Source organism: Lampetra planeri, chromosome 9 (assembly GCF_965212315.1).
Source record: "Lampetra planeri chromosome 9, kcLamPlan1.2.h2, whole genome shotgun sequence".
Taxonomy (NCBI): domain Eukaryota; kingdom Metazoa; phylum Chordata; class Hyperoartia; order Petromyzontiformes; family Petromyzontidae; genus Lampetra; species Lampetra planeri.
The window spans coordinates 11423269-11449875 of NC_136115.1; the positions used below are offsets into that span (position 1 = coordinate 11423269).

Here is a 26607-nt window from a genome sequence, read left to right on the forward strand (position 1 = left end):
GGTTCACTCTGCCAGTGACACAAGCACAATGAGGGCGCCAGTGGGCAGCACCCACCCACATCGGAGTTTTCCTCTTTGATGTGCCTTTGAGTTTGTCCTCCAAAAACAAATATTGGACAACGGGAAGAAATTATCTTTGAAAAACATTTGCCCGGTTGAATGATTAACGTGTGTGTGCACACACGCGCTTGCAGCTATTGCACATAACACGAACATCACAGGCTGTGTTCACCATGCCAACTCTGAACTTAAGTTCTAAACATTCATGAAAAAATTACAGAACATGGTTTGAATGTGAAACAAAGTTAAAACGCCTGTGCACTCGACCACGAGTCGTGGTAGAATTCATCATTTCCATGTACGTTGTTGACCTGCCACAAAGTAGGAAAACGAGCGGCGTTTGTCTCCACAAATGATAAAGGCATTTATTTCACAACCTATCAGCCGCACGGCCTTCTGGGAGTCCATAACCCCAGCAGCAGCGATTAATAAGTAATATTTTTTTTTCTTTTTTTTTAAACACGCTTTTATGAAATGTACTTGTAATGAAAGAACTCCACGACTCCAGGAAGTGGCCCCGAAGCTTGCCATAACGTAACGGACCCTGGCCAATTACAGCCAACGTCAGTTTACCGTGGACAATTAGAGCCAGACCGAAAAATAACATATTGTCATCAGTATGACATAAATATACTAAGTTTGCAGTCGATACCACATTGGGAAGTGGGTAAACATTTTGTTACAAAATGTGAGGATACAACGACAAGAACAACAGATAGAGTGAGTTAAATAAAAGCGTGTAAAATAATAATAATAAAATACAAGCACACCCTGGGGCCAGCCTCGACACACATTGTCTCACCAGGACAGCCCGGCCCGGCAGAGCCAACGCCGGTGAACGGCTGATCTTTCAGCCAAGGTCTCTGGTCCGAGTTCGACACAAAATCACGTAACACAACTCAAAGTAATCACCTCTTCAGCTGACTTGTTACCTTCCCCATGTCATCTCAGTGTAGCCGGTACATTTATAAAAAACAAATTTAAACAAGGCCTTGATTTGTGGGAGCGTGGACGACTGCATTTTTTTCTGCGGAATCGTAGTCGGCACAAGTCGGACATCATCACACTTTATAATCACTTGTAATTTCTAGACTCTCACGATTTGTGTACTGTTTATGTAATTAAATTTAAATGCAGCTTGCAACCATAGTTGGTTGGCCTCAACACTGTCCGGTAGGTTTCCTGTGATCTTCATGGGCAGTGTATTTATGTGACCGGCTAATGCAGTGGTCGGCAACCAAAATAAGAGACATTTTTTTTCGAATTTCGGTTTTAAAAAAACCCCTTCAGTATTCGAAGAGCCGCAATGCACGTGGTGAAAACGTCGAGACGGTGGTGCTTAATAAATAAATAACGTCACGAAGCAGTCCGTCAAGAGCCACATGCGGCTTTAGTAGCCGCAGGTTGCCAACACCTGGGCTCATGGATCTGTGAGAGTTGGGATCAGTGTCGTCTCCTTTCATGAACACATATGTCACAGGAACAATAGTTGTGATTGCAATATTAGGTGTGTGTGTGTGGTGCTGTAATTGTGGTTGTGATTGTAGTTTTTTGTACAACTACATCTGACGTGGCAGAATTAGTTTTTGTACTGTTGAACATTATTGCAGACTAACAGTGCACAGTTTTGGTAGACTTGGGGTGCCAGAAATGTCTGGGTTTGGTCTACAGATGAAAAGATTGGCGACCGTATTCAAACCCGATGCATGATGAGACCTTTTTTTTGACAGACCTCCCGGTCCAGTTTGTCTCAAATCCTGTGACTGTCAAAGGTGGCAAAATTTGTGGCAGCGATTCGTGTTCACTCTTCCTCAGACCCTGGCTCCCTTCTTGCATTGTGTGACTTTTACATCGCACTTGGGACCCGTGGTCTCGAGGGGAAGCAGGCTCCCTTGCCTTGTGAACGTCTGGCAGTCACCAGCATGGGTCAAGTAAGCTGCTGATGAGACGCTGAGTGTTGGTTGCCAACGTTGAACCAATCAATGCTGCTGAAATTACGCACTCGTGTTGCTGACGGGATGTGTGTCAATAGCAGTGAGGTGCGGTGAGGTCAATGGCTTGGGGAGGCACTGGCTCGTGTCAGAGCCAGATTCACACACTGAGGGGGGCGTGGCCTCACTGAGGGGGGCGTGTTAGACACGTCCCCCTCAGTGAGGCAGATGTGATAGCTGCCTCCCCTGGTGCTTTTTCATTGCAGTTTCATGACGAGACCAGCGACCCTAAATATCTGTATACACATACGTGGAATAAGTTACCTGGAGTATGGAAGGCGAGGACATGAAATGAAAGGGTCTACAAACATTACATTGGTGACATACTGAGATAGTAACAGGCACGCGCTTATTGCCCGCGCTCCATCCAGTTACTGAGGAGTTGCGCAATCAGAGGGGAGGCTGAGCTCGTCGCTGCCTCACCTCTCGTCTCTTCCTGTATTTGCAGCGGAGCTCCGCAAATTTGGCGATTTTGACTATAAAAATGATTTGAATCGTACAGAAATGACATTTATAACACAGATCAGTGGAAAAGTCTTCATATTTATTTTATTTGATTATTCTTTTTTTTACTTTTCGTAACAGCTATTTTCATTGGAGTATGACAGATGAGGCTCTGCGCCCCCCCCCCCCTGCCTCCCCTGACCTCACGTCCCTGGTCAAAAATGTTACGTGGAGTGACAGCTTCGTGTGAAGGTGTGGTGTCTGATTGATTTATTTTGCCCGGCATTTTAGAGCAGTAACATGCGTGAGCACCTAATACAGGGATGTCCGAGTGTCTTAACTCTCGTAGCAAGTGCATATATAGCCCTCGTGGCGATCCACTACTGGATGAGAAACCCCCTCGCGCGTGCCCTGTGGCTCATGGGGATCATTTCACCTTGTTTATTGTTAAATTTGAATCAAAGTTCTTATGATTGTATTTTATAGCTTTATTTTGGCGATTTCAAAAAAACATATGGTTAAGCCATGTTTCTTGCGGAAGTGCGGAGTTGGCCTGATAACTTTAATCTAAATTATCTCATGGTTGTTATTGTTTGATTTGCATCACACTGAGATTTTTGCACACAGCGTTGTAATACGGTGGGGTTTTTAATGGAAGATTTGCTGGTTTATCCAGGATGTTTCTGTTGCGCGTCGTGGCTTTAAGATGTTCTATGTTCATATTTTGTTTGTTGCGGTTGCACCCGACTCATGAGCCGCATGGCTCACATGGCTATACCTAATGAATTAAACTTTAAAACGTCCTGGTGGTCAGTGCCGGTCGGTGGCGGGGAACATTTATGTTGGAGCGTAGGAGAGTGCAATGGATTGTGCTGCACTGCCCTCTACTGACGATGTATGTGTAATAACACGCTGGCTAAATCGGAAATACCACCTTCATTACTAAACATACATATTGGAATATGCTCAAAATGTTCCCCCAAATATATTGCTATAAAATAGATTTCTGTCTATATGATTGTGATTATGGTTGTCCTTTATTAATCCCTAATCTCTGCCATTACATACAATGAAACAAGAAAAGGTAAAAAAGAAAAAAACAGAGCAATGTAATACAATACACTATTAGACATTATTGTAAAAAACTAAGAAAATTCCATCCTATGTGTTAGTGAATTTTTTAATATTTTAGGCAGGAAATGGCAGGAAATTCTTTTCAAATTTAGATTTTTTTTCTGGAGGGGGGGGGGGGGGGGGAACCCCACACCCCCTGGAAGATTTGGTCCCCCCCAATGTTGACTCCATGGCTACGGCCTTGCTGTATACCGTACTCCGGACACGAATTAATCGCGCCATTTATTGGTACAAGTTATTACTTGTGAATCTATGAGTTCTTAGTCGGGGATTTGTACTTGCCATCAGCCCGAACGAGAATTGCCTGCTTATGATGTCATTGTCCTGATTTGTCCTGAGATGTACAACAAATGTGTTGTGATCCACAATCCACGTATTGGCCGCCGCTGTTGTGAAGAAGATCAGTAACACAGATCCGTAAGGGATGTCTCCTTCCTATATCTAGTACACATCCCGTCAGCCACACTTGCTTCTGTTCTGGCAGGGAATCATTTCACCAGCATTGGCTCAATACGAACACAACTCTGAACCGGTGGCAAATGGTTCGATTTAAAGCTTTCGTGACTGCAGGGATTCATCTTCTTGGTTCTTTCGGTAAAGTCACGTAGAATGGAAATAATAAAAGAATAAAAATAAAACATTGTGTTTTATTATTATTTGATTATTAAGTTTGATTTTTATTATTTTATTATTTCCATTCTACGTAACTTTACCGAAAGAACCAAGAAGACGGTTGCAAATGGTTCCTCCGTTAAAACACGGAACGTTGGGCGAGCACTCGGCTAACGGTTCCAACCACGTGCCAACATTGGACCGACGTTACATGTGTAGTGGTGATACGCGCTGGGTGTATATGTCGTGTGCCAGCGCGTATGTACGGGTGTGTGTGTGGTGACGCGCGCTGACGGGGAGGAGCAGGCGTCAGTGCGCGGGTGGGGGTAGTGCTGCTGATTGGCTGTGTGCCGGTGACGCGCCCAGAGGGAGTGATCGGGTAGCAGCGCGGTGTGATTGGTCGGGGAGTGGAAACACGCGCTGAGCGGAACCGGATCGTAGGGATAGCGCGTGGGGATTGGGTAACTGAGGAGCGGTGCCGACGTTGAGGTCCGCATCCGCTCCGTCTCCCGGGAAGAAGGGGTATATAAGGTGATGCACAGAGGAGCAGGGGCAGAAGTGGAACCATCTAAGAATGAAGACGAAGGTGCAGAGATAGAGCCCGGAGAGGAGAGTAATGGAGAGTAATGGAGAGTAGAGGAGAGTAAGGTATAAGTGTGTAGCCAGCGAGAGAGAACGGTCTACACGAGCTGAGTAGTGTATAGTGTGTAGCCAGCGAGAGAGAACGGTCTACACGAGCTGAGTAATGTATAGTGTGTAGCCAGCGAGAGAGAACGGTCTACACGAGCTGAGTAATGTATAGTGTGTAGCCAGCGAGAGAGAACGGTCTACACGAGCTGAGTAATGTATAGTGTGTAGCCAGCGAGAGAGAACGGTCTACACGAGCCGAGTATGCATACGGTGTAGCCAGAGAGAGAGGAAGGTCTACACGAGCCGAGTATGCATACGGTGTAGCCAGAGAGAGAGATGCAAAGTCTACACGAGGCGAGTGGAGAGTGTAGCAGAGGCGCAGAGTCTACACGAGGCGAGAGAGGAGTGTAGCCGAGGCGCGGAGTCTACACGAGGCACAGAGAGCCGGCAGCACAGAATCCAGAGTCAAGAGAAGCGCATTGTGAAGAAGAGAGGCCACGCGTTGTATTGTTACAAGTCAAGATTTAATAAAAGAAGTGTGTTCCCGTCAAGGAGTTTCCTGCCGTCATTTTCCAATACTTCATCTGGCGTCAGAAGTGAAACGGGCTTCCAAGTATGGAGACGAGGAAGACCCGTAGGACCCACGGGATTGACCGCGAGGAAGACCTGGACGACTCGGGGCCGCTGGTGGCGGGGGGTGAGGAAGAGGACTTGCCCACGCTGCAGGGTCCGTCGACGGCGCCGGCCGAGCGACCGGGGACAGACGCCGGGCTTCGTGAGGCGCACTCCCGACTGGCGGAGCTGCTGCTCGCCGCCGCGTCCATCTTGGCGGAGATCAGCTCGTCGGGAGGAGCGGGGACGGTGGGGGACATTTTACAAGGTCGCCCCGCAGATTCCCGCCAAAACGAATGGGGGATTCCCGCCATTGCGCCTGGGCCTACTTTTGGCGGGAACGGCGAGCGCCACGTGGTGGTGGGTTCCCAAGCGCGCGCATCGACGTCATCAGCGCGCGAGGGGGTCCGCCATCTTACGTCTGCTGCTGGAGCCGCCATCTTAGACACCGACGGACAGGCGGAGAGGAACCACGAGGCGGATGACTTCATTTTTCAGCAGCGCCTGCCCACGTTGTCAGCCTTCAAGGCGGAAGGCGGAGACTGGGGCCAATTTCAGCGAAGGTTTTTGGCGCATCAAGAGATGTCAGCGTGGTCCGATGCTACGGCGCTGCGGGCATTGCCCGCCATGCTGGACGACGATGCGCTCGCGGCCTTCAGGGCTGCACGGAAGTCGGACCGCTCCACGCTGAAGGATGCGCTGGGTTTGTTGGCCAGGGTCTACGGGCCTCCCTCTACGTGCCGCCATCAGTTCTACGCAAGACGGAAAGCGGCCACGGAGACCGCGCTGGCCTATCGCACGGCGTTGCTGGCTCTTGCTGATGCTGCGTTCCCTCGGATGGACGAGGAGGGCCAAGACGCGATGGTTTTGGAGCAGCTGCTCAAGTTGGCGCAGGACCTGGGGGTCCCTATCAACACAGCTGACGAGATTGATATTTCTTCTTTGAGAGTACGCCACGAGTATTCAAGCGCACGAGGCCCTACAACGGAAGCAAGGCGTTGGTTGCAACGCTGCTGTCGTCGCAGCCCCGGGTTTGGTGGTCGCCGAACCCCAAGTCGTCAGCCCACGAGAGGAGGCGTTCGCCACGGGACGACCAGGGGACTGGAGGCCGGGGGCCCGGTCGCCTCTGCGATCGGGCCGAAAGTCGGAGCAACCAAGATCTACTCCGACCCTCGTCACGTGCTATAACTGCGGCCTCCGGGGCCACGTGGCGTCCGGGTGCCGCGCTCCGCGGCAGCGCGCCATGGGAGCTCGGCTGGACGACGACCGAGAGCCCAAGTCATCTCTACAATCCCCGGCAAGTCGCGGCACCTCACACGCTCGGCCTGTTTATTCGGCACACATGGGACGCCGCGTTGCGGCGGAGGAGGGCCGGTTAAGGTTCGGGGATTCGGTTCGGCGAGGGGGGTTCGGCCGGGACCAGGGAGACATTGAATGGGCGGAATTGGGGCATAGAATTGTGGCTGCTTCGGCGGGTTCGTCCGTTGTTACGGGATCTATTGATGGGGTTGAGATTAGGGTGTTAGTGGACACGGGGGCATCGGCAACTATTATATCGGACCTCATTTATAATATTCTTCCGGTCCAATGTCGTCCGCTGCTTCCAGTGGATGTGCCATTTTACGCCGCTAATGGGGGATCGTTGGGCATTATCGGTCAGGTTAGGGCGTCCATTTGCATTGGAGATATCAAATTGTCGGGACCCGTTTTCGTTTCGTCTTCTTTGGCAGTTGCCGCTCGACGAAGAGTCGAAACCTAAGACAGCATTTCGGACTCCAGGGGGGCTGTTCCAGTTTAACCGGTTACCCATGGGACTTCACTCCTCTCCAGCGACGTTTCAGCGACTTATGGAGCTGGTTTTGTCGGGCTTGCAGTGGGATACATGCTTGATTTATATGGACGATGTCATTGTTTTCAGTAAAACGTTTGAGGAACACCTCCGGCGATTGAGAGGGGTGTTCTTGCGAATGCGATCGGCTAAGTTGAAATTTAAACCGGCCAAATGTCACCTCCTTCGTAGGTCCGTTAGATACTTGGGTCACATTGTCGATTCTTCGGGGATCTCCACCGATCCCGCGAAGACGGATTGTGTCGGTTCGTGGCCGACACCTACGTCCGTTTCCGACGTGCGTAGTTTCATCGGGTTTGCTTCTTATTATCGGCGGTTCGTTGAGCACTTCGCCACTATTGCAAAACCCTTGCACGCTCTAACGGCGAAGGGAGTGAAGTTCAAATGGGGACCGGAGGAGGAGGCCGCGTTTCGCTCCCTCCGGGACGCCTTGGTGGGTGCCCCACCCTTGTGTTATCCCGATTTTGCCAGTCCCTTTTTGCTGGACACGGATGCTAGCAACACGGGCATTGGGGGGGTGCTATCCCAAGTCGTTGGGGGTGTCGAAAGAGTTGTCGCCTACGGTAGTAGGGTGTTGTCTCCGGCGGAGCAGCGCTACTGTGTCACCCGTCGCGAGCTGCTTGCCATTGTTTTTTTTGTGCAGCAGTTTAGGCCATATCTTTATGGTCGTCACTTTACAGTCCGAACGGACCACGCGGCGCTACAGTATTCATTGAGGGTCGCCCAGCCCTCGGGCCAGTTGTCGCGTTGGTTGGAAGTCCTCCAGGACTATCAGTTTACGACTACGTACCGTAAGGGGTTGCGACACACGAATGCCGATTGCTTGTCGCGGTTGTTGCCTTGTGATGAATGCGCGTGTTTGTCGGGATCGGCGCGCTGTAAACCGACGCTTGCGGGGGAGATGGGGGCACTGGCTGCGACAGCGGGCGCACCGATCGGGGATGATTCCACTGCCTCTCAGGGTCGGGACTCGCTGCTCTCGCTGTCGCTCAGCGAATGGGGCCGCCTCCAGATGGCGGACAGCTCGCTGCTAGCATTGCGCCGCAAGGTTGGGGGTCCCGAGGGGGACCAGGAGCGTACCGGCTCCTATGTACTTGAGCGGGGCGTGTTATTGAAATGGGACAGTTTGTCCCGGCGGAACGCACTCGTGGTGCCTTCCGCTGTGAGGGGGAGGGTTGTCTTGGCGGCACACGAACGCCTCTTGCACTTGGGAGTTAACAAGACGCTTGCCCTGCTTCAGCGTGACTATTACTGGCCGGGAATGGGAAGTGATGTGGTGCATATTCTGAAGGGGTGCGTTGAGTGCGCCAGGCGTAAACCACCGGCCGTGGCAGCTAATCCACCGCTGCAATCTATTCAGGTCTCGCGTACCAACGAGCTCGTTGCACTCGATATTTTGGGGCCCTTCCCAGTCACGCCGAGAGGGAATAAATATTTGTTAGTGGGGGTCGAATACTTTACCCGATGGCCTATGGCGTGGCCTCTCGCTAACCAGTCGGCAGCGGCTGTGACGGATGCCTTCGTCCAGGGCTATGTCCTGGACAAGGGGGCTCCCGAACGCCTGCTGACCGACCAAGGTAAAAATTTTTCGAGTAAATTGTTGCAAGAGGTGTGCGATCTGTTGGGTACCAAGAAGGTGCGTACCTCCCCGTACCACCCGCAGACTGACGGGATGGTGGAGAGACTCCACAAAACCTTGACTTCCATGCTGTGCCAGCAGGTGTGCGAGGCACATGTAGATTGGGACCTGCAGGTCCCGGGAGTCCTTGCCGCGTATAGAATGGCCCCCCATGCAGCTACGGGGTTTTCCCCATTCTATTTGATGTACGGTCGGGAAGCTGACCCGCCAATAGAAACGCAACTTGGCCTGTCCGCTCCACGAACTAATTCTAATTTGGCAGAACATATTAAGTTTAATATTCACAAGCTGACAGAGGCGAGGGAGGCCGCGCGGCTTAATTCGCGGGCTCGCCAAATTGCTAATGAACGGTTGCGGGCACGGAAGGTGTCCATGCACGAATGGAAACCAGGTGACAGGGCCTGGCTGCATTGCCCTCAGGCACCCTTGGCTACGTCGCCTAAATTGTTGAGACCGTGGAGGGGACCCGTGGAGGTCGTGCGCGTTGCACGGCCCCAGTGCGTTCAGATAAAGTGGGGAAAGCGCCGGTGGTACGTTCACCCCTCCCGACTGAAACCGTTCTCGCCTCCATATGGCCTCCCCTTGTGTCGTGATGGCCGGGCGTGTGACGTGACCGGCGACCCAGAGGGGGAAATGTCTCTGCCTGATCCACACGTATTTTCGCCTGATCTGCTCCCAGGTGTCTCGGAACTGACAGCTGCCGATCACCGGCGGCCGGATCTCCGCGGCGGGGCCGGCCCTTTCAGGCCCGTTCCGCGCCGTCTGGAGCAGCCGGAACCGCCGGACGGTCGTCAGTGTCCCGCCCCATACGATGGACCAGCCAGACGGACTCGCGCCAGGTCGTGCTACTTTGCATGACCTGCCTCGTGAGGAGTCGGGGCAGTTGGAGCGCCTCGTCAATGCGTGTAGTCGCAGGGACGTGGGGCGCGTTCGTTTCGAATTTGCTCGTATCGTGTTATTGTTGACTTTTCGGGTTCATTGTCAATCTGTACATAGTTATTCTTGTTGTTGTTGTTGTTGTGTTATGTTACGGGGCACACTCGGGGGGTTACGGGGTTTTTTTTTGTTGGTTGTCGTTTTATCGTCGCGGTTGGTTGTTGTTAGCAGCCGGGCCGGCTGCGAGCTATGTGGGAGGGGGTGATGTAGTGGTGATACGCGCTGGGTGTATATGTCGTGTGCCAGCGCGTATGTACGGGTGTGTGTGTGGTGACGCGCGCTGACGGGGAGGAGCAGGCGTCAGTGCGCGGGTGGGGGTAGTGCTGCTGATTGGCTGTGTGCCGGTGACGCGCCCAGAGGGAGTGATCGGGTAGCAGCGCGGTGTGATTGGTCGGGGAGTGGAAACACGCGCTGAGCGGAACCGGATCGTAGGGATAGCGCGTGGGGATTGGGTAACTGAGGAGCGGTGCCGACGTTGAGGTCCGCATCCGCTCCGTCTCCCGGGAAGAAGGGGTATATAAGGTGATGCACAGAGGAGCAGGGGCAGAAGTGGAACCATCTAAGAATGAAGACGAAGGTGCAGAGATAGAGCCCGGAGAGGAGAGTAATGGAGAGTAATGGAGAGTAGAGGAGAGTAAGGTATAAGTGTGTAGCCAGCGAGAGAGAACGGTCTACACGAGCTGAGTAGTGTATAGTGTGTAGCCAGCGAGAGAGAACGGTCTACACGAGCTGAGTAATGTATAGTGTGTAGCCAGCGAGAGAGAACGGTCTACACGAGCTGAGTAATGTATAGTGTGTAGCCAGCGAGAGAGAACGGTCTACACGAGCTGAGTAATGTATAGTGTGTAGCCAGCGAGAGAGAACGGTCTACACGAGCCGAGTATGCATACGGTGTAGCCAGAGAGAGAGGAAGGTCTACACGAGCCGAGTATGCATACGGTGTAGCCAGAGAGAGAGATGCAAAGTCTACACGAGGCGAGTGGAGAGTGTAGCAGAGGCGCAGAGTCTACACGAGGCGAGAGAGGAGTGTAGCCGAGGCGCGGAGTCTACACGAGGCACAGAGAGCCGGCAGCACAGAATCCAGAGTCAAGAGAAGCGCATTGTGAAGAAGAGAGGCCACGCGTTGTATTGTTACAAGTCAAGATTTAATAAAAGAAGTGTGTTCCCGTCAAGGAGTTTCCTGCCGTCATTTTCCAATACTTCACATGTTTACCGGGCACTTAGTAGACACCGATGGCCTTGAGGGGCAGGAGTTTTTAAACTATCTAAAAAATTCAACATTAACTGTTTTATTTTACTAGGTAAGGCCCACTGAGCTATATAGCTCTTTAACAGAAGCCACCTGGGCACAAATGATAGCTCAACAAAGTGGCCTATCATGTGGAACTGTATAGCAGCCAAATGATCTAAACGCATGATTATAAACGTGGAGGGAATAACCGGAGGACGTGGAGAAAAATCCACGCGACCACGGGGTGAACTTCCAAACTCCAAATAGACAGGCGTTATGATCAGGGTCGAACCCACGACCTCCTGGATACCAGGCGAGGTAGATAACATCTTGCCACGGTGGCGCCTAACACATTCCTGCGGAAGGAGCTGGTAGGAACGTTGGGTTGCTCGGTCAATGGCCAGGGTCAACGGCGGCGTGGTGTATTCCGCAAATATGCCCGACTGTGCGGGCGGGCATAAGCCGGCGTGAGTGGGTTAAACGTTGAGTTTTATAAGGGCACCACGGGGTGACCAGCCCCTCCCCACCCCTCCCTCCCACCCCCCACCCAACCCCACCCTCCCCACCCAGCCCCACCCTCTCCACCCAGCCCCCCCACCCAGCCCCATCCTACCCACCCAACCCCTCCCCACCCAACCCCTCCCTCCCCACCCAGCCCCTCCCTGCACGACGGACGGACGTACACAATAATCCCCTGTGGGCTGGTGGAACCAGTGGGTTCCTACCAGTATTATGCACAGCCTGGAGTCACAGCCAACGTGAGCGGAGCCATCATCTCTTGGTAACGTCCCCAATCCTGCAGGGGCTCATAGGCGCGAAGGGTTCGCAGCAATCGTGATCACATTGTCCATAGCCTTTCTTTCGATCTCACCTGGGGTGAACTTCCAAAGCCCAGGTTACCCACGCTCAGGCTGTTGGCCGATGTATACTCACATGTGCAGAATATTAAAGAATGACATTCCAACACACAGCAGCTCCCATTGTGAGAGATATTCTAAAGCGTGGTCTCCCACTCAAACAATGCTAACGGATTCAAATGGGTAAATGCGGGAAATTTTCTTTATTGGATGCACAGCCAGCGAACAGTAGACAGTCGACTGCTGATGAAATATATATTTTTAATGTTTCCATAATTTCTGGCAAACTGCAAAGCTTGTTACTATTAATCCATCTGCTTTAGTGTACTTCTTCAAAACACGTCTCGTATTCAGTTGGTGCAACACAGATAACATTCCTCGAAATAGGCATTGCAAGAAAATACAACCTTCAAATCTCCAACATGTCACGTAACGCACCAGGTGTTATTGTGTTGCGTGCAGTCACTTTGGGCTGCACGGATGTGAGGAACGCATTCTCACAACCATCGCGAGCCAAGGTAACATTTTCTGATTTTGTGATTGCCTGCACAAGATTACCAAAGTCTTCTTCTCTAGTCGTGCCACGTTCTCAACAGGTCACATTTCACAACGTGTTTTCGCGTGCTGTTTTTGAAAACATATTTTTTGCACGAATTTAGATTGCAGAATTGTTAACCATATAAAGCAAGTAGCTTAGTAAAGTGTACTTTTCAATTGTGTTTAAATTTAGGAAGCCACGGACAACGAAGCCTTTGCAGTTGATCACAGTTGGATGGCTGAACTAATCGGGATGGAAGCGATGATCATGTCAGGGTCGTGTAGCCTTGGCTCTTCGTCTCTGTAACACAGTGATAAAAAAAGCACACACATCTCATTTGTTTCAATCATATTCAGTGAAACTTAAAAATGCAATTGACCAATACCGAATCATCATCGACTGCTGATGACTGTGGGCCGGTCCAGATAACGCTCGCCACTGATGTTATTCGTGCTCGTGAGTCGGACTCTAGCACACTCCTGCTAACCACCGCCCCTCCACTCCCCTCTCGCGTACAACAAAATAAGTTCAATACAGTCTATGCGGGTGTATAGTTGACGTAACACGCAAACACAGGATAATTTGGCATTTTGTATGAGTTCGCAAACGCTCAATATCTGAGCAATGTAAGCTGGCGTACATCTGCGTAACTGTGATATGCTGAATATTAAGACACGTGCACAATGAGGAAGGTGCAATGAGTGTGCGGGATAAAGGAGGGCAGGTTTGCGATTGTTCTCAGGACCAACATGTTGGCTGCGATATAACTAGTAGCCAGGACAGCCGAACGTGATGAGAGCGAGCAGGAACGGCAGAAGTTTTGCGTTTCTGTGCATGTGGTGCTTGAGAAGCTGCTCTCTCAGTCCACTGCAAGCAATCGACATGGACTTTTAATGCACCTTTAATTTTCTGTACGTGGTTGAGATGATGCAAATTAAATGAAAAGAAGTTGTTTTTGTTGTTGTTGTTGTTGTGCATAACCGACACTTGTCCCACAGGCGATTGGCGTCCACCTAACCGCACCTCCGATTTGCACGGTTGGCTACGTACGGTGCGACAGAAGTTCAACGTACATACATACAACACAACCGGTCCCACGCCAGACGTCAACGCCTCTGTACAAAGCAGGCCGTGTGAGAGCCGTCGGGCCGCCCGCCGCCGCCGCACGCGTGCATGCGTGCATGCGTCGCCCAGGTCAGTGTGTCCGTGCGCCACGTACCCGTGCTGCCCTGGTCTTTCTCCCCGCGAGCAGCGGGGACACGCCGTCGTTGGCGACGCCCGTTCCGTCGGACGTGGACACGTGCTTGGTGTGGTGCGTGATGGTCGTGCCGTTGCTCAGAACTTTGGTGACCACCGACTCGGTGACGGTCTTCCCTCCTGGAGGGAGCACACTCGCACGGTGAGCTTCAGGGGCACGAACACATTGAGCAGGAGAAACGTACTTTCGGGTTTAAATGTGAATTCGTTTCTCCAGAATACAACGAGTTGAGTCTGATGTGGCCTGGATTGAGTGCTCATGTCAGGATCATGGGAAAGACATTGGCATGGGTCAGCTAGTCTCTGAGTCTTGAAAACTGACATGCATTCAAAGGTCCTGTTATAGATGCAGTATATATTACGCCAGGGAACAGTACGGTCACCACGTTTCCCACAGGCAAAAATTCGGGGCATATTTCTCAGGCGAGGTCTATTCATGTCAAACCATACCGATAGAGTGGAATAATATAATACTATATTGAAATTTAATATCGATAAATAAGTAATTGCAGGTCATTAGTCACACGTTAATATCTTAAATTATTATCACAAACAGCACAAACATGCATAAAACAACCGTCATTGAAAACTAAATCGTCATTCCTCACCTGATGTGGATGACGTACTTCTTGAGGACGACGACAACGAAGATGATGACCTGCTGGCCCCAGGCAACATGCTTCGGAACTCTTCGTGGAATTCAGGCCCAAAATCAGTTTTGAATAAACTACCAAACCTACTTCCTCCATCACCACCACCACCACTAGCAGCAGCACCGGCGTGGCCACCGCCACTGCTGGATGACGTCGTGGAGGATGTGGACACACGGCGCCTACTGAATATGTCTGAGTGATCTGGCATATCCCACGTGCCAAAGTCTGGAAGGGCTGGGAGCATATCTAGGCTGCTCGTGCCTCCACTAGCACTGTGAGCACTGTGTGCGCTTGTGCTCCCACTCCCCGTTTGCGCACCCGTTCCTCCGGCGGCGTAACCGCCACCGCCCTGCGCACTGCCTGTGTTGGTCGCTGTACTTCCACCTGTACTCCAGCTACCGCCCTGCGCACTGCCTGTGTTAGTCGCTGTACTTCCACCTGTACCCCAGCTACCGCCCTGCGCACTGCCCGTATTGGGTTCTGTTCTTCCACCTGTACTCCAGCCACCGCCCTGCGCACTGCCTGTATTGGGTTCTGTTCTTCCACCTGTACTCCAGCTACCGCCCTGCGCACTGCCCGTGTTGGTCGCTGTACTTCCACCTGTACTCCAGCCACCACCCTGCGCACTGCCCGTGTTGGGTTCTGTTCTTCCACCTGTACTCCAGCCACCACCCTGCGCACTGCCCGTATTGGGTTCTGTTCTTCCACCTGTACTCCAGCTACCACCCTGCGCACTGCCCGTATTGGGTTCTGTTCTTCCACCTGTACTCCAGCTACCGCCCTGCGCACTGCCCGTGTTGGGTTCTGTTCTTCCACCTGTACTCCAGCTACCGCCCTGCGCACTGCCTGTGTTGGGTTCTGTTCTTCCACCTGTACTCCAGCTACCGCCCTGCACACTGCCTGTGTTGGGTTCTGTTCTTCCACCTGTACTCCAGCTACCGCCCTGCACACTGCCCGTGTTGGTCGTGGTTTTGGAGCCCCCGCCTATACCCGTGTTGGATGAACTTCCATCCATCATGCTCCCACCAGTGCGAACCCCACTATTATGAGTGACCCCGGTGCCCAATGGCGCCACATCCTTTCCACTCGTGCCAGAGGAGAACGAGGTGGTGGAGGTGGCTGTGTGGTGGGAAGTAGTGCTGGGACTGTGGGCGCTCGACGAGGCAGCAGCTTCGTCACGTGGACCGTTCCCCGTTGTACTTTCATCGTGGAAATTGAAGTCCCATTCGCTGGTGCCAGTGTTGGATCCTGGCAAAAAAGGGATGGAAGAGAGAGCACGTACAGTACGGGAAAAGCAGCACAAACTCAACTCCACGTGCCGAAGCGCACGTTTATCAACAGAGCTAAGTGATTGATAATTGGCAACAACCGTGTTTCAAAATACATTGGTGACACACAAATGCACACATATACGTACACAGTGTGATGATGGCGTCTAGAGCAAGACTTTGTGTTCTGCTGGAGCGATGGTTGTACTGAATATTCTAGGCATAGTGATAGGTTTTTACCCTTTCAACTGGTACAAAAACTGACACCTTTATACAAGGTATCATGTTTGCAATAACCAAAACACAAGCAAACATGATGCCTTGTATAAAGGTGTCAGTTTTTGTACCAGTTGAAAGGGTAAAAACCTATCACTATATTTTGCCACTGGTAAAGGAGGTCTCATAGTGTAAATGCTTACCCCGAGCTCTCAATACTCTGATAGTGCACTGTTTTTGAGTTGTATGCCTTTTGGCATCATCTGGTCCAACACCAATGGAGACTAGGCTCTAACAAAAAGCTGTCTCGGGTGTGGACCAATCAACTTCAAGGACAGTGCATATCATTATCATTATCAGAGTTGTTTATTTTTGTTTGCATTTTGACTGCTTGTGTTGTGCTTATTGCAAACATGATGCCTTGTATAAAGGTGTCAGTTTTTGTACCAGTTGAAAGGGTAAAAACCTATCACTATATTTTGCCACTGGTAAAGGAGGTCTCATAGTGTAAATATTCTAGGCATGTTACTAAGCAGAACGATGTTCTTTCCAGTTTGGCTTGCTGTGGTAAGAATGAAGCGGTGTGGGTTAACGACACAATTAAACTGAACACGAATAAGCTAATAGCTGTAATAAGCACAATGAATGTGGTCAATGTTCGTAAAAAATAAAATCGAGCAGTTTACAAGGCTTCATGTTTCCTGTCTCTGGCATTGCCTGCGATTTGTGTTGTTCTCTGATAAAAAAAAAAACATTTTTAGTACACTGGGTAATCGCGCCATTCTCATAGACTAATAGAGCAAGGCTATCGCAAAGGTGCAATGTTTCGCAGACGTCGTCTGCAGCAGGATGTCAGCGTGGGGTGATGTTGCTCTGTGCTAATCCCAATTGAGTAATTTGCAGAGTCTTGATAGAGTTTGGCAAATGTGGACAATGAAGCTGCTACACGAGGAGCCTCCTCATTTCGAATGACGTCAGGGGGATCTATAACGTCCACTGTGAACCCAACGGTGCGTAATTAATCGTAAATACACAACGCAGTAATAACCAGAGCGGCTGGCCCGCTCCGAACCGTAAACCTCTGCAACGAGCAGGGGACGCGCTACCGTTGGACCACTGCATCACCGCCCCGATAATAATAATAATAGTTCAATTTGTAACGCGCGCAAATTTGCAGACGTAGTAGCCGCAACTCAGAGGCGCGGAGCCAAGCTCAGAGTCGCTCGAAAGCACGATTGTAGAGGTGAGTTTTTAAGTTTCTCTTGAAGGAGGCAATTGAGGTGATGCTGCGAATGTGCAGAGGGATATCGTTCCAGACTGTTGGGGCTGCCACCGAGAAACGGCGCATAGACATGACCATCCTGGATCTTGGTATCAAGAGGAGGTCGTGAGTCGCGCTGCGCAGGCATCTGCCGTATGCTGAGCTGCAAGTTGTCAATAATGAAGAAAGGTACGGCGGGCAGGCGGATATGAAGGCATTGTGGCAGAGGCAGGCGGTCTTGTATGTGACCCTACTGGCGATGGGTAGCCAGTTGAGAGCACGGAGACAAGCTAGTGAGTCGAGACGGGGATGAGTGTGGGCAATGACGACGCGTGCCAGGTTGTTTTGTAGTCTTTGAAGTTTCTTAAGGTTGCCAGCGGAGGTCCGGACTAGGACGGAGTTGCAATAGTCAAGGCGAGACCCAACTATGCAACATGCCAATGTGTTGGCAATTTCAGTAGAGATGAGAGAACGTATGTGTCTAAGAGCCTTCAGATGAAAATTACATGAGCTGATGATATGGTTGGTTTGACGGTCGAAGGATAAAGTTTAATCTAGGATGACACCGAGGTAGCTGAAGTGGTCGGTGATCGAAGATGTGTATGTGTGTGGGGAATGCTGCTGAATTGAGACGTTGCTTGGTACCTAACATGATGGCCACTGACTTTTTCCGGTATAAGGGCTAAGTTGTGTGCAGTGAACCATTGTTGCACGGCGGTGGTACATTCCGAGAGCCTCTCGAATCCAGATGATGGTGATGATGATGACTTTATTGACGATGCTGAATATGGCAGTGCGGAATGTCCTACCAGGAAGTGGAAACGCCAAATCGGGCGACACCGGCTGTGAAGAGGAGGATGAGGACGACGTGTGTGTGGAGGAGGAGGAAGCCGAGTGGGCCACTTCGTTTGGATTGCTAAACCGACCGTGATCCACGTACGTAGGTTCCCTGTGGAGCACAAAACGTGGGATGACATCACAATTGCGATCGCATTTAACATCGGAAACTTTTGCTGTGAAACACAGGGTGGGTGGGTGGGGGGTCAAAGTGTGTCCTATTATCCGGAGAATACAGTTGATAGTATAATGCACACGGGAAGGGCTGGTGCATCATCACGTGTGTAGTCTATGCCGTGGCCTGTGCTGAGAGCGTGTCACGGCTGTGTGAGCTTGCGAAGGATCCGAGGAATGTCTGCTTGGTGCTGCCACAAGGTGTCACCGGAGGGACCACTTGTCACGGGAATTAGGGAGGAGGAGGGGTTGGTGGTGGTGGTGGGGATTTCTGACCCCTTGGCGCGTGGCGTGTTGTGTGTGTTAAGTGACTCGGCATCAGGGAAGCGCGAACGGCGGTAGGTCGTTTGCGCCCATAACTGCACTTGGCATGCATATGTGAGTGTGTGAAGGTGACCGATTGTATGAATCACATCCACCGTGCGCATGCCTTGGCATTCCTGGCGTTCATCTGTGTGTGTGGGTGCGGTAGTGTGGCGGTTAGCACGCTGTGCTACCCGAGTTCAATTCCCGCTCACGGCCAACATCGGTGACGATTATCTGAACCGGTCATGGGCCTCCCCTAGGTCGACTCAGTCTCAAATGAGTACCCGGTGTGGTACATAAAAAAAAACATCGCCACGAGGGAGACAAATGAGTCTGGGCGTGGTGCTGGCCACCCAACCCCCTCGTGAGCCAGTCTGGCCATCATAGGTGCTCGCTAACAGCACTTGCCGCAACAGTCTGTTAAGGCTATACGGGGGATCTTTGTCTTTTTTGTGTGTACGCGTGACCTACACATTCGTCCGTGCAGATTTTTAATCGCGTTTTGTTTCACCTGCGAGGACCAACGTTTGATGCGCTCGTAATCGGCGGCGTTGGCTGGAATGTGTGGCTTGATGTTTCAACCCTCCTGTTGAGTGTCTCTTCCACCACAACTTCCTCGAAGCGGTCAAATTTGAGGTTGGCAATGTAGCTGGCGGCCTTCTCCAGCTGAAGGTTTTTCTCCTTGTCCAAGCGATACTCCATATAGCGCGCGCATGATCCCTTACACGTGCGCAGGGCAACGTCTATGTCCAGCTGTCCGGGCACACACATTTCAGTGAACATATTCGCATTAAAACAATTAATACAGAAAACACATCCGTTCTAGCTGGGGTTGTACCTCACGAAAATTACGTTACCAAAAACCATAAGTCATTGAAGGTGAAGTTGTTTTCTTACTCAAGCGAGCAGGCGGCAGTTTATTTGGGATGAGAACTATCCTGGCTGTAAAATAACGATATCATGGTGGTGGTGGTGAGCCTTCCGATCTCATCTGCTAGCTCGAACCCATTACACAGTTATTCTGGTCGTACACGGTGTGTGCAGTTTATCCAGCACCTGATACAGCGGTGGCTTGTGCCCCTGGTTCTGGATCAGTGCCCTTCCTCGGTGAAAAAATTGGCCCTGCCCATATCACCTCACAAACAGACGTGCGATTTGTAATTATTCTCTCCCTGTAGACGGTTTTAAAGGAATAGCAAATTATCCCCGCCCTTCCCCTCCCTTCTCACCCCCTGTCATCGGCTCTGTAACCCATTTTTTCTTTACATTTTAAAACAATTACTTTGAATCACCATGTATGAAGCACTCTGCAACACCCTGATGTGAATTACTAAACGAAGCTAAACTTTTTATTTTACCAGGAAAGGCACACTGATCTATATAGCTCTTTTCAGGAGTGACCTGGCCACAAATAGTAGTTCAACAAAACTGCTTATCACGTGGAATATATAGCAGCCAATAACGCACGTTTTCTGAATGTGGAGAGAAGAACCAAAGGACCCGGAGAAAAATCCATGCGACCACGGGGAGCACATGCAAACTCCAAATATGCAGGCGTCAGGGTTGGGATCGAACCCGGGCGAGGTAGTTAACATCTCGCCACCGTGGCGTCCTGTGCACTCTTTTGCACTCTATCAACACACATTATTATGAATCTCCTTACCTCCACTCGAAGGATCTGTGAGACCTGGGTCTTGATGTTGTGCTGCAGCAGGGTGAGCTGCTGAAGCTGCATGTTGATGCGCCTCTGCAGATGAATGATTCTTCTCTCCAGTTCCCTGAGCACCTCCGAGTAGCGTACCTCGAGTTCTGAGGGACAAGCACAAATAACACTCTGTCATGCCCATGCAACATTCAGAATCGGAATACATTTTTACGCTTAGTATTTAAATCAAAAGAACATAGATCAACTGGTTTTGGGTTATTTTTTTCACGGTCACATTTTATTCATATATCTCATCACTGTCGCAGCATAACACTTTCATTTTTTCTCTCAAAGAGTTCATGGGCTACCCTTGAATTCATTATGAGCACCTCATTACGCGCCCGAGCAGTCGACCTCCCAGCGTGTCTCAGTTTGTCCTCCGCCGCCTCACAAGGCAGAAGAGGGGGAAATTTTTTCCTGCGTCGTCGTACCGTTGTGCTCGTTCAGCGTTTGTCCGGAGGTGTCGCTCACGGCGCGGAAGTCCGTGTGCACCTGTGTGTACAGGCGTCCCAACCGCGCGAGCCTCTCGGTGAGGTCCCCGATGCGCTTTCCAATGTCCTTCTCTGTGCGGGTCATCAGGCCTTGCATTCGGCATCCACTCGGGCACTTGCGACCCTAAGGAAGACAAGATATATTATTGCTCCCAATTCCTGACATTGCCTCCTGCGTAAAAAAAAATGTACACTTTTAAATTCAAAATGTCTCATCATTTTGCAGATTAAAAAAAAATCTATCATTAGCAATGGTGAATGGCGTTTTTCCAAGGCTAAGTATAAAGCTTAGTAACATGGCAAGCCATTCCTAGGGCAGCCACAAACCTAAAAATAAACATCTGTAATTGGAGGATATATGGATGTAATTCAGAATACATTACTTCATGAAAAAATTACTAGATGCTAATCCATTTTGTTAATTGAGTCTCATTACCATTTAAATGCAAACTGAACTTGACACGATGCTCATTCCTGTAGTTCACTCGTAAAAAAATTTTGTTGTAGATCCATATTAGTGGTTGTATTGCAGCAGCATCACAGGAGCAGTGGCACTGCACGCACCTGATGTTTGATAATCACACAACTCTCCACTCTGGGGAGCCTGAGCACCGGCACTTGACATATAGCATTAAATATATTTGTCTTATTCGTTCAAATACATATATTGCAACACATTAATGCACTTAAAACTGGTAATCAGCAAGCCTCAATTTTTTTATTATTAAAATGAAATGCTTTTGTTTTCATGTTACAATGATTAAACCAGTTGTGGCTATAATAGTAGCCAATACATACCTTTTCATGGATATTAATAAACGTGTATTTTCGTACGTGGGATTGACATCAAAATGCTCATATCCTAACATGAATACCTGCGCATATGTCAAGACTATGTGAACAATGGCATCCGATGATCCATCACGACATCGTCAAGTTTGCTTGCTTGAAATGTGTCCACTGCTATGCTTTTACCAATGTGTGTCATAGCTCGTGCTGCTCCTGCAGGCACTGATGAAGCCATTAGTGAAAGGAAACATCAGTCGGAGTGAACCGATTGGAACGAGCCAGATCTTGGAATACGTGTTTCATTGTTCCACGTTCGCCACTTACCCAGTCGCCGTGCACGCAGAGGTCAGCTGTCGCCGATGCACACGATCCTAGCCCGGCCGCTCGCTGTTCCGTCAGACGAGGGCCTCGCAAACTGATTTCTTCAGCAATGCACACCTAGAGCACGGGGACGTGCGGCACGGCCGGTAAGCATCGATCGAGAGCACGAACCGCACTTGTTGACATTCCTGTCAATCCATTATCAGTGCCTACCTTATTTCAGACCAACTCAACCCTTATCAATCTCAACGTCCATCCTACAAAGTCCCATCACAAGGGAGAAACACAAACAAATAGACGTAGTTTTTTTTGACCGTATTGAAACGGCTGTACGCTGTATAATGTCCCTGTACAACAATACGGGTAAACCGTATGGGTTGACACGTATGAAGCCTCATCTTTGCCATCAATTGGTGTGATGTTGACTCTCCCAATCCCTGCACAGGTTTAACATTGAATTATCTACAGGCATAATAACAATCCCATGACAATAAGCTTCTGTGTAACTAATTGCCAATTAGAGTCAACTATACACATCGTCGGATATATGTACCCCTCGATTGCTGCCAGCTGCATAAATTGTCCTCTACGTTATCGTGTTTACATATCTGTGAGTGGAAAGTGACTTTTCTTGCATTTTATATAAATGTAAGAATGTACAGCCCTTTGCCAATCCGCTGCTGGATGAATGGCATGATACTGTTCTCTATAGTCGGAAGCAATCGCACTAAAGGACAGCATTTGTTGACTTCCCACCAAGTTATAATTGGATATAAATTGTCTGTAAATGTAACTCAGGTAGTACAAGCATGTGCCCATTTCTAGGCAGTATACATTGATACATTACCATATAAACCAGTGCAATGCGTGGTTATTACAGCAGATTTGTTATATTTGAATCGTTCCACAAAACGATAGTTTATAACAAGAAAACCATGCGCTCCTGCACTAGCTCTCAAAATAATGTAGATTTAAATTTACCCAAAAAGTAGAATGTTGTGAATTTCAGATGACAGGTTATAATCTCCACCACCATTTACCAGCAGCTGAAGTTATCAACATAATTCTGCAAATTTTCCACGGAGGTTTTGTCAATATCACAATTTCTCTAAATCGCACATTTGCAGTAACATACAGGACATTATACTTAATTACAGTACTTTCTATAGAGTACTGCAGTAAATACATAGGCATACAGTATATGCAACATCCACTCATTGTGCTGTTTACACTTGATTTATTGAAAGCTTAACACACGTGCCCAACTCCAATGCGTTGGTGAAATTAAAACATTGAGCAGATACACATTGTGTAAAATTGGCAGCCGTTTTCAAAGTAGAGCGTCAGTTATTGAATTTTGTAGCATTTCTGTGACAGTGAACTAACCATCGATACGGACAAATGGCTCAAACGTGTCACGGAAAAAATGTTCTAAAGTGTAAGGACAAAGCACCACTGACCTGGAGGATGGGCAGGAGAATGACTAAGGAGGCCAGCACCTTGGATGACATGGCCATCTCGGTAAGGTGTGCGCAGACACACACACACACCACGTTGAGAGTTAAATACAAAACCAGCGGCAAACTATTTGAGTAGGTCCTGCGCGTTTCGTTTCGTGAGCATGCTGCCTTTATATAGCGATATTGACTATGCGGGGGAGGGTGGAAGGGAGGCACTAGACGGGAAATGTGACGAGCATTTTTGATGCGAGGGATGCGGAGGGGGGGTTGAAGTGGGTGGACTGTGACTTGTGCAATTCGATCTCAGATATATCAAATTTTTTTACTGCAGAATTCAGCCCATGGTTTCGCGAAAACCCACGCGGATATGATCTACATTGTCATTTTATGTATGGCCAGATAAGTGTGAAACTCAAATAAATACAACAACCGCCGTTCGCCAATAAGTGGCGGTGACGTCACAACGGCGTCTGTGCCAGGCTAGGTGCACTTTGCGGCCACGTGAAGTGTCGAAGGCCTGCTGGCAGTTCGCAGGACAGACCCAGGTGGTACCATGGATTGATTGAGATGGCTGGCAGATGCAACAACCGTGCTTTCCCCACTGTGCAAACTTTCAGCGTTTTATCAGCCCTGCGCTCCGCTCGTTGTTGTGAGCGTCGCTCCTCTGCCCTCCGCTGTAATTGGAGGACGACTGCCTACAATTCCAAATAAATACAGTATATCTAATAACAGAGAGTACATCATAGCAGCTATAATAATGCAATTTATAACGCATTTCTGTATATGGTGTAGTACGGTCAAATATCTTTGACCAACAAGGCGTTGGGAGGCTTTGAACAGTCGATTGACAAAGAATTGTAAATCAATTATTACAAGCAAAGGCTCTGAAATATCGTTTTAAGGACAGTAACATAAATAATACACAACGTTGTGGTAGGGGATGAGGTGATCGGTAATGATGTTAAAGTTTGGTAATGGATTTAAAATTCAGTAGAAACTTCCTTATCTCCGAATCATCATAAAAAACCTACGGCAATGTAATTTGGTTATTTTATTATTTGGATTATACCACAAACTACACTGCAAGTTTTATTTAAACTTTAAGTGCGCTCATACAATAATGTCTACATATACACTTTGTATATTTGTCTATGTACATTTAGTTTCATATAAACATTAGAAGTATATGTGCCAAGGCCATAATTATAATATTAAAATATGCTCAAAATGTCCCCCCCAATATATTGCGGAAAATAGATTTTTGTTTATATGATTGTGGTTATGGTTGTACTTTATTAATCCCTAATATCTGCCATTACATACAATGAAACAAGAAAATGTAAAAAATAAAAAAACAGAGCAATGTAATACAATACACTATTAGACATTATTGTAAAAAAGAAAGAAAAAGTCCATCCTATGTGTTTGTGAATTAAAAAATATTTTAGGCAGGAAATGGCAGAAAATTAGTTTTCAAATTTTGATCTTTTTTTCTGTGGGGGGGGGGGGGGGGCAGACCCCCTGAAAGATTTGGTCCCCCCCCCAATGTTGACTCCATGGCTACGGCCTTGATATGTGCACGTGTGCCGGGGTTAGGGTGTTTGATGTTCCCCGAGTGGCATACTCTGACCTTGCCATGTTTGTCCCCAAATGCTGAGCTTGCAGAGATAACAGCTTATCATCCCGTCACAATTTGTGTTTCATGTAATGTTTAAAGAATTAGAACATATTTCATGTTTATTTTCCTTGCAACGTTTTTGCTTTGCTTGAAATGAGCAGCTGGGTCATCATGCAGTGACATCTAAGGGCCCAGGATAAATAACCATCGTCCTCATCATCAACTGATGGTTTCTCAATCGAATTGCAATTCTGACGACGTGCTTTGTTGTTTTCTGTCCATTAAAATGCTCGAAAATTGAATACATTAAATATAGGAGTACATACTTTTATTTTTACAAATACTGTACCATAAAAATGTCTAGAACTGGATGCTACTCTTGAGGAAGGGGTATTGCTCAAAACTAGGGTTGTCAAATGATCGTCAGAGTAAACCGGTTACCTTTTTCAGAATTGATTGCCGGTTTACAAAGTCATGAACCGGTAACCGTTTCCAGTGGAATGTTTGGAATGAACGCACCGATTGGCACCCACCAACGTACAAACCCCATGACGATCTAAGTCACCGCTTGATCCATTTGCCTTCGTTTTAATAACGTGTGCATCATCTATGAAACGGATTGGCCTTCACCAGAGAGAGCCTCCTTGATGGCTCTCTCACAAGTGTTAGACCAGAGAACGCCACAAGTCGAAAAGCACGAAGGCAATGCAGCTATCAAAGCAATGATAGCTCGGGTTAAGCAATTATTTTAAGTTTGCATGACACATATTCTTGGTTCTTTCGGTAAAGTCACGTAGAAGGGAGATAATAAAATAATATACATTTTAAATACTAATTCTCACGACGTTTCGACTGCAACACAAGCAATCATCATCAGGTGTGAAATCCACAGCAAGAAAATTTGCTGTGGATTTCACACCTGATGATGATTGCTTGTGTTGCAGTCCAAACGTCGTGAGAATTTTTATTGTTTTATATTTATATTATTTTATTATTTCCCTTCTACGTGACTTTACCGAAAGAACCAAGAATATGAATCCCTGCAGTCACGAAAACTTTAAATCAAAATTTGCATAACACGTTTGCATGTTTTACCACACGGTTGCATGTTTTATCCACTGTGTTCACATGTGCATACTGCAGAATTGATGCCTTGTAATAGGTGTCTATTTGGTGTTTTAACATTGTAACACCTCCTGTATTATTGCCTATTCGTTTTTCATCACTTGTCCCATTCTTGCAATGCCCGCGCAAGGAGGTGGAATCGAACCGGCGACCTCTGGATTTCAGGTCCAGTGCGCTGCTAACTGTTACACCGTGGCAGCAGTCCGAAGCGCCAAGCCTGGAGGATCCCTCGGCAAATCGCACCAGTCAAGAGTGCCCTTCCAAGAGGCAGCAATGATATTCTGGCCACCCCACAGAGCCCAGCAGCAGTTGAGAAGTGGGCGTGGAGCAGAGGTCGCAAACGGGTTTTGATTCCTTACCCGTACCCGTACTCGGCCGCACCAGGGTCGCAAACGGGTACTCGTACCCGGCCGGGTACGGGTAGCCGGGTATCGGGCAGGGTACGGGTATCGGGTACCCGGTTGCGACCTCTGGCGTGGAGGTGATGGGCACGGAGGCGAAGCACGAGGCGAGTTGGCCACGCGCATTCCGCCACCTCGTGGTGGAATGCCGCCACAAACACACCCCTCCTGCCTGGCCCTCCCTGGAAAGAG

The 26607-nt window shown here is 49.0% G+C and overlaps 1 protein-coding gene across 2 annotated transcripts; it reads right to left on the reverse strand.

The window, feature by feature from the left end:
• Window positions 1-12179: 12179 nt before the first annotated feature.
• LOC144720674 (fibrinogen alpha-1 chain-like) lies at window positions 12180-23439 on the reverse strand. Of its 2 annotated transcripts, XM_078597622.1 has the most exons (10): window positions 23272-23439; window positions 21815-21928; window positions 20642-20825; window positions 20169-20314; window positions 19017-19258; window positions 17998-18137; window positions 14882-15691; window positions 14399-14827; window positions 13753-13910; window positions 12180-12833 (listed from the first exon to the last, which is right to left on the reverse strand). In XM_078597622.1, exons 1-10 carry the CDS (start codon window positions 23326-23328, stop codon window positions 12804-12806), a joined length of 2310 nt encoding a protein of 769 aa, XP_078453748.1. In that variant the 5' UTR covers window positions 23329-23439; the 3' UTR covers window positions 12180-12803. The 2 variants fall into 2 exon arrangements, with proteins under 2 accessions (XP_078453748.1, XP_078453747.1); XM_078597621.1 differs by having other exon boundaries at window positions 14399-15691.
• Between the last annotated feature and the right edge of the window lie 3168 nt (window positions 23440-26607).

Excerpts from the sequence above, each read along its gene's own strand:
- LOC144720674 (XM_078597621.1), bottom strand. The coding sequence starts at position 23,328 with ATGGCCATGTCATCCAAGGTGCTGGCCTCCTTAGTCATTCTCCTGCCC. Across the intron at positions 21,929-23,271 it reads TTCTCCTGCCCATCCTCCAG|GTGTGCATTGCTGAAGAAAT; the intron begins GTCAGTGGTGCT and ends CCCGTGCTCTAG. Across the intron at positions 19,259-20,168 it reads CACAGATCCTTCGAGTGGAG|CTGGACATAGACGTTGCCCT; the intron begins GTAAGGAGATTC and ends GTGCCCGGACAG.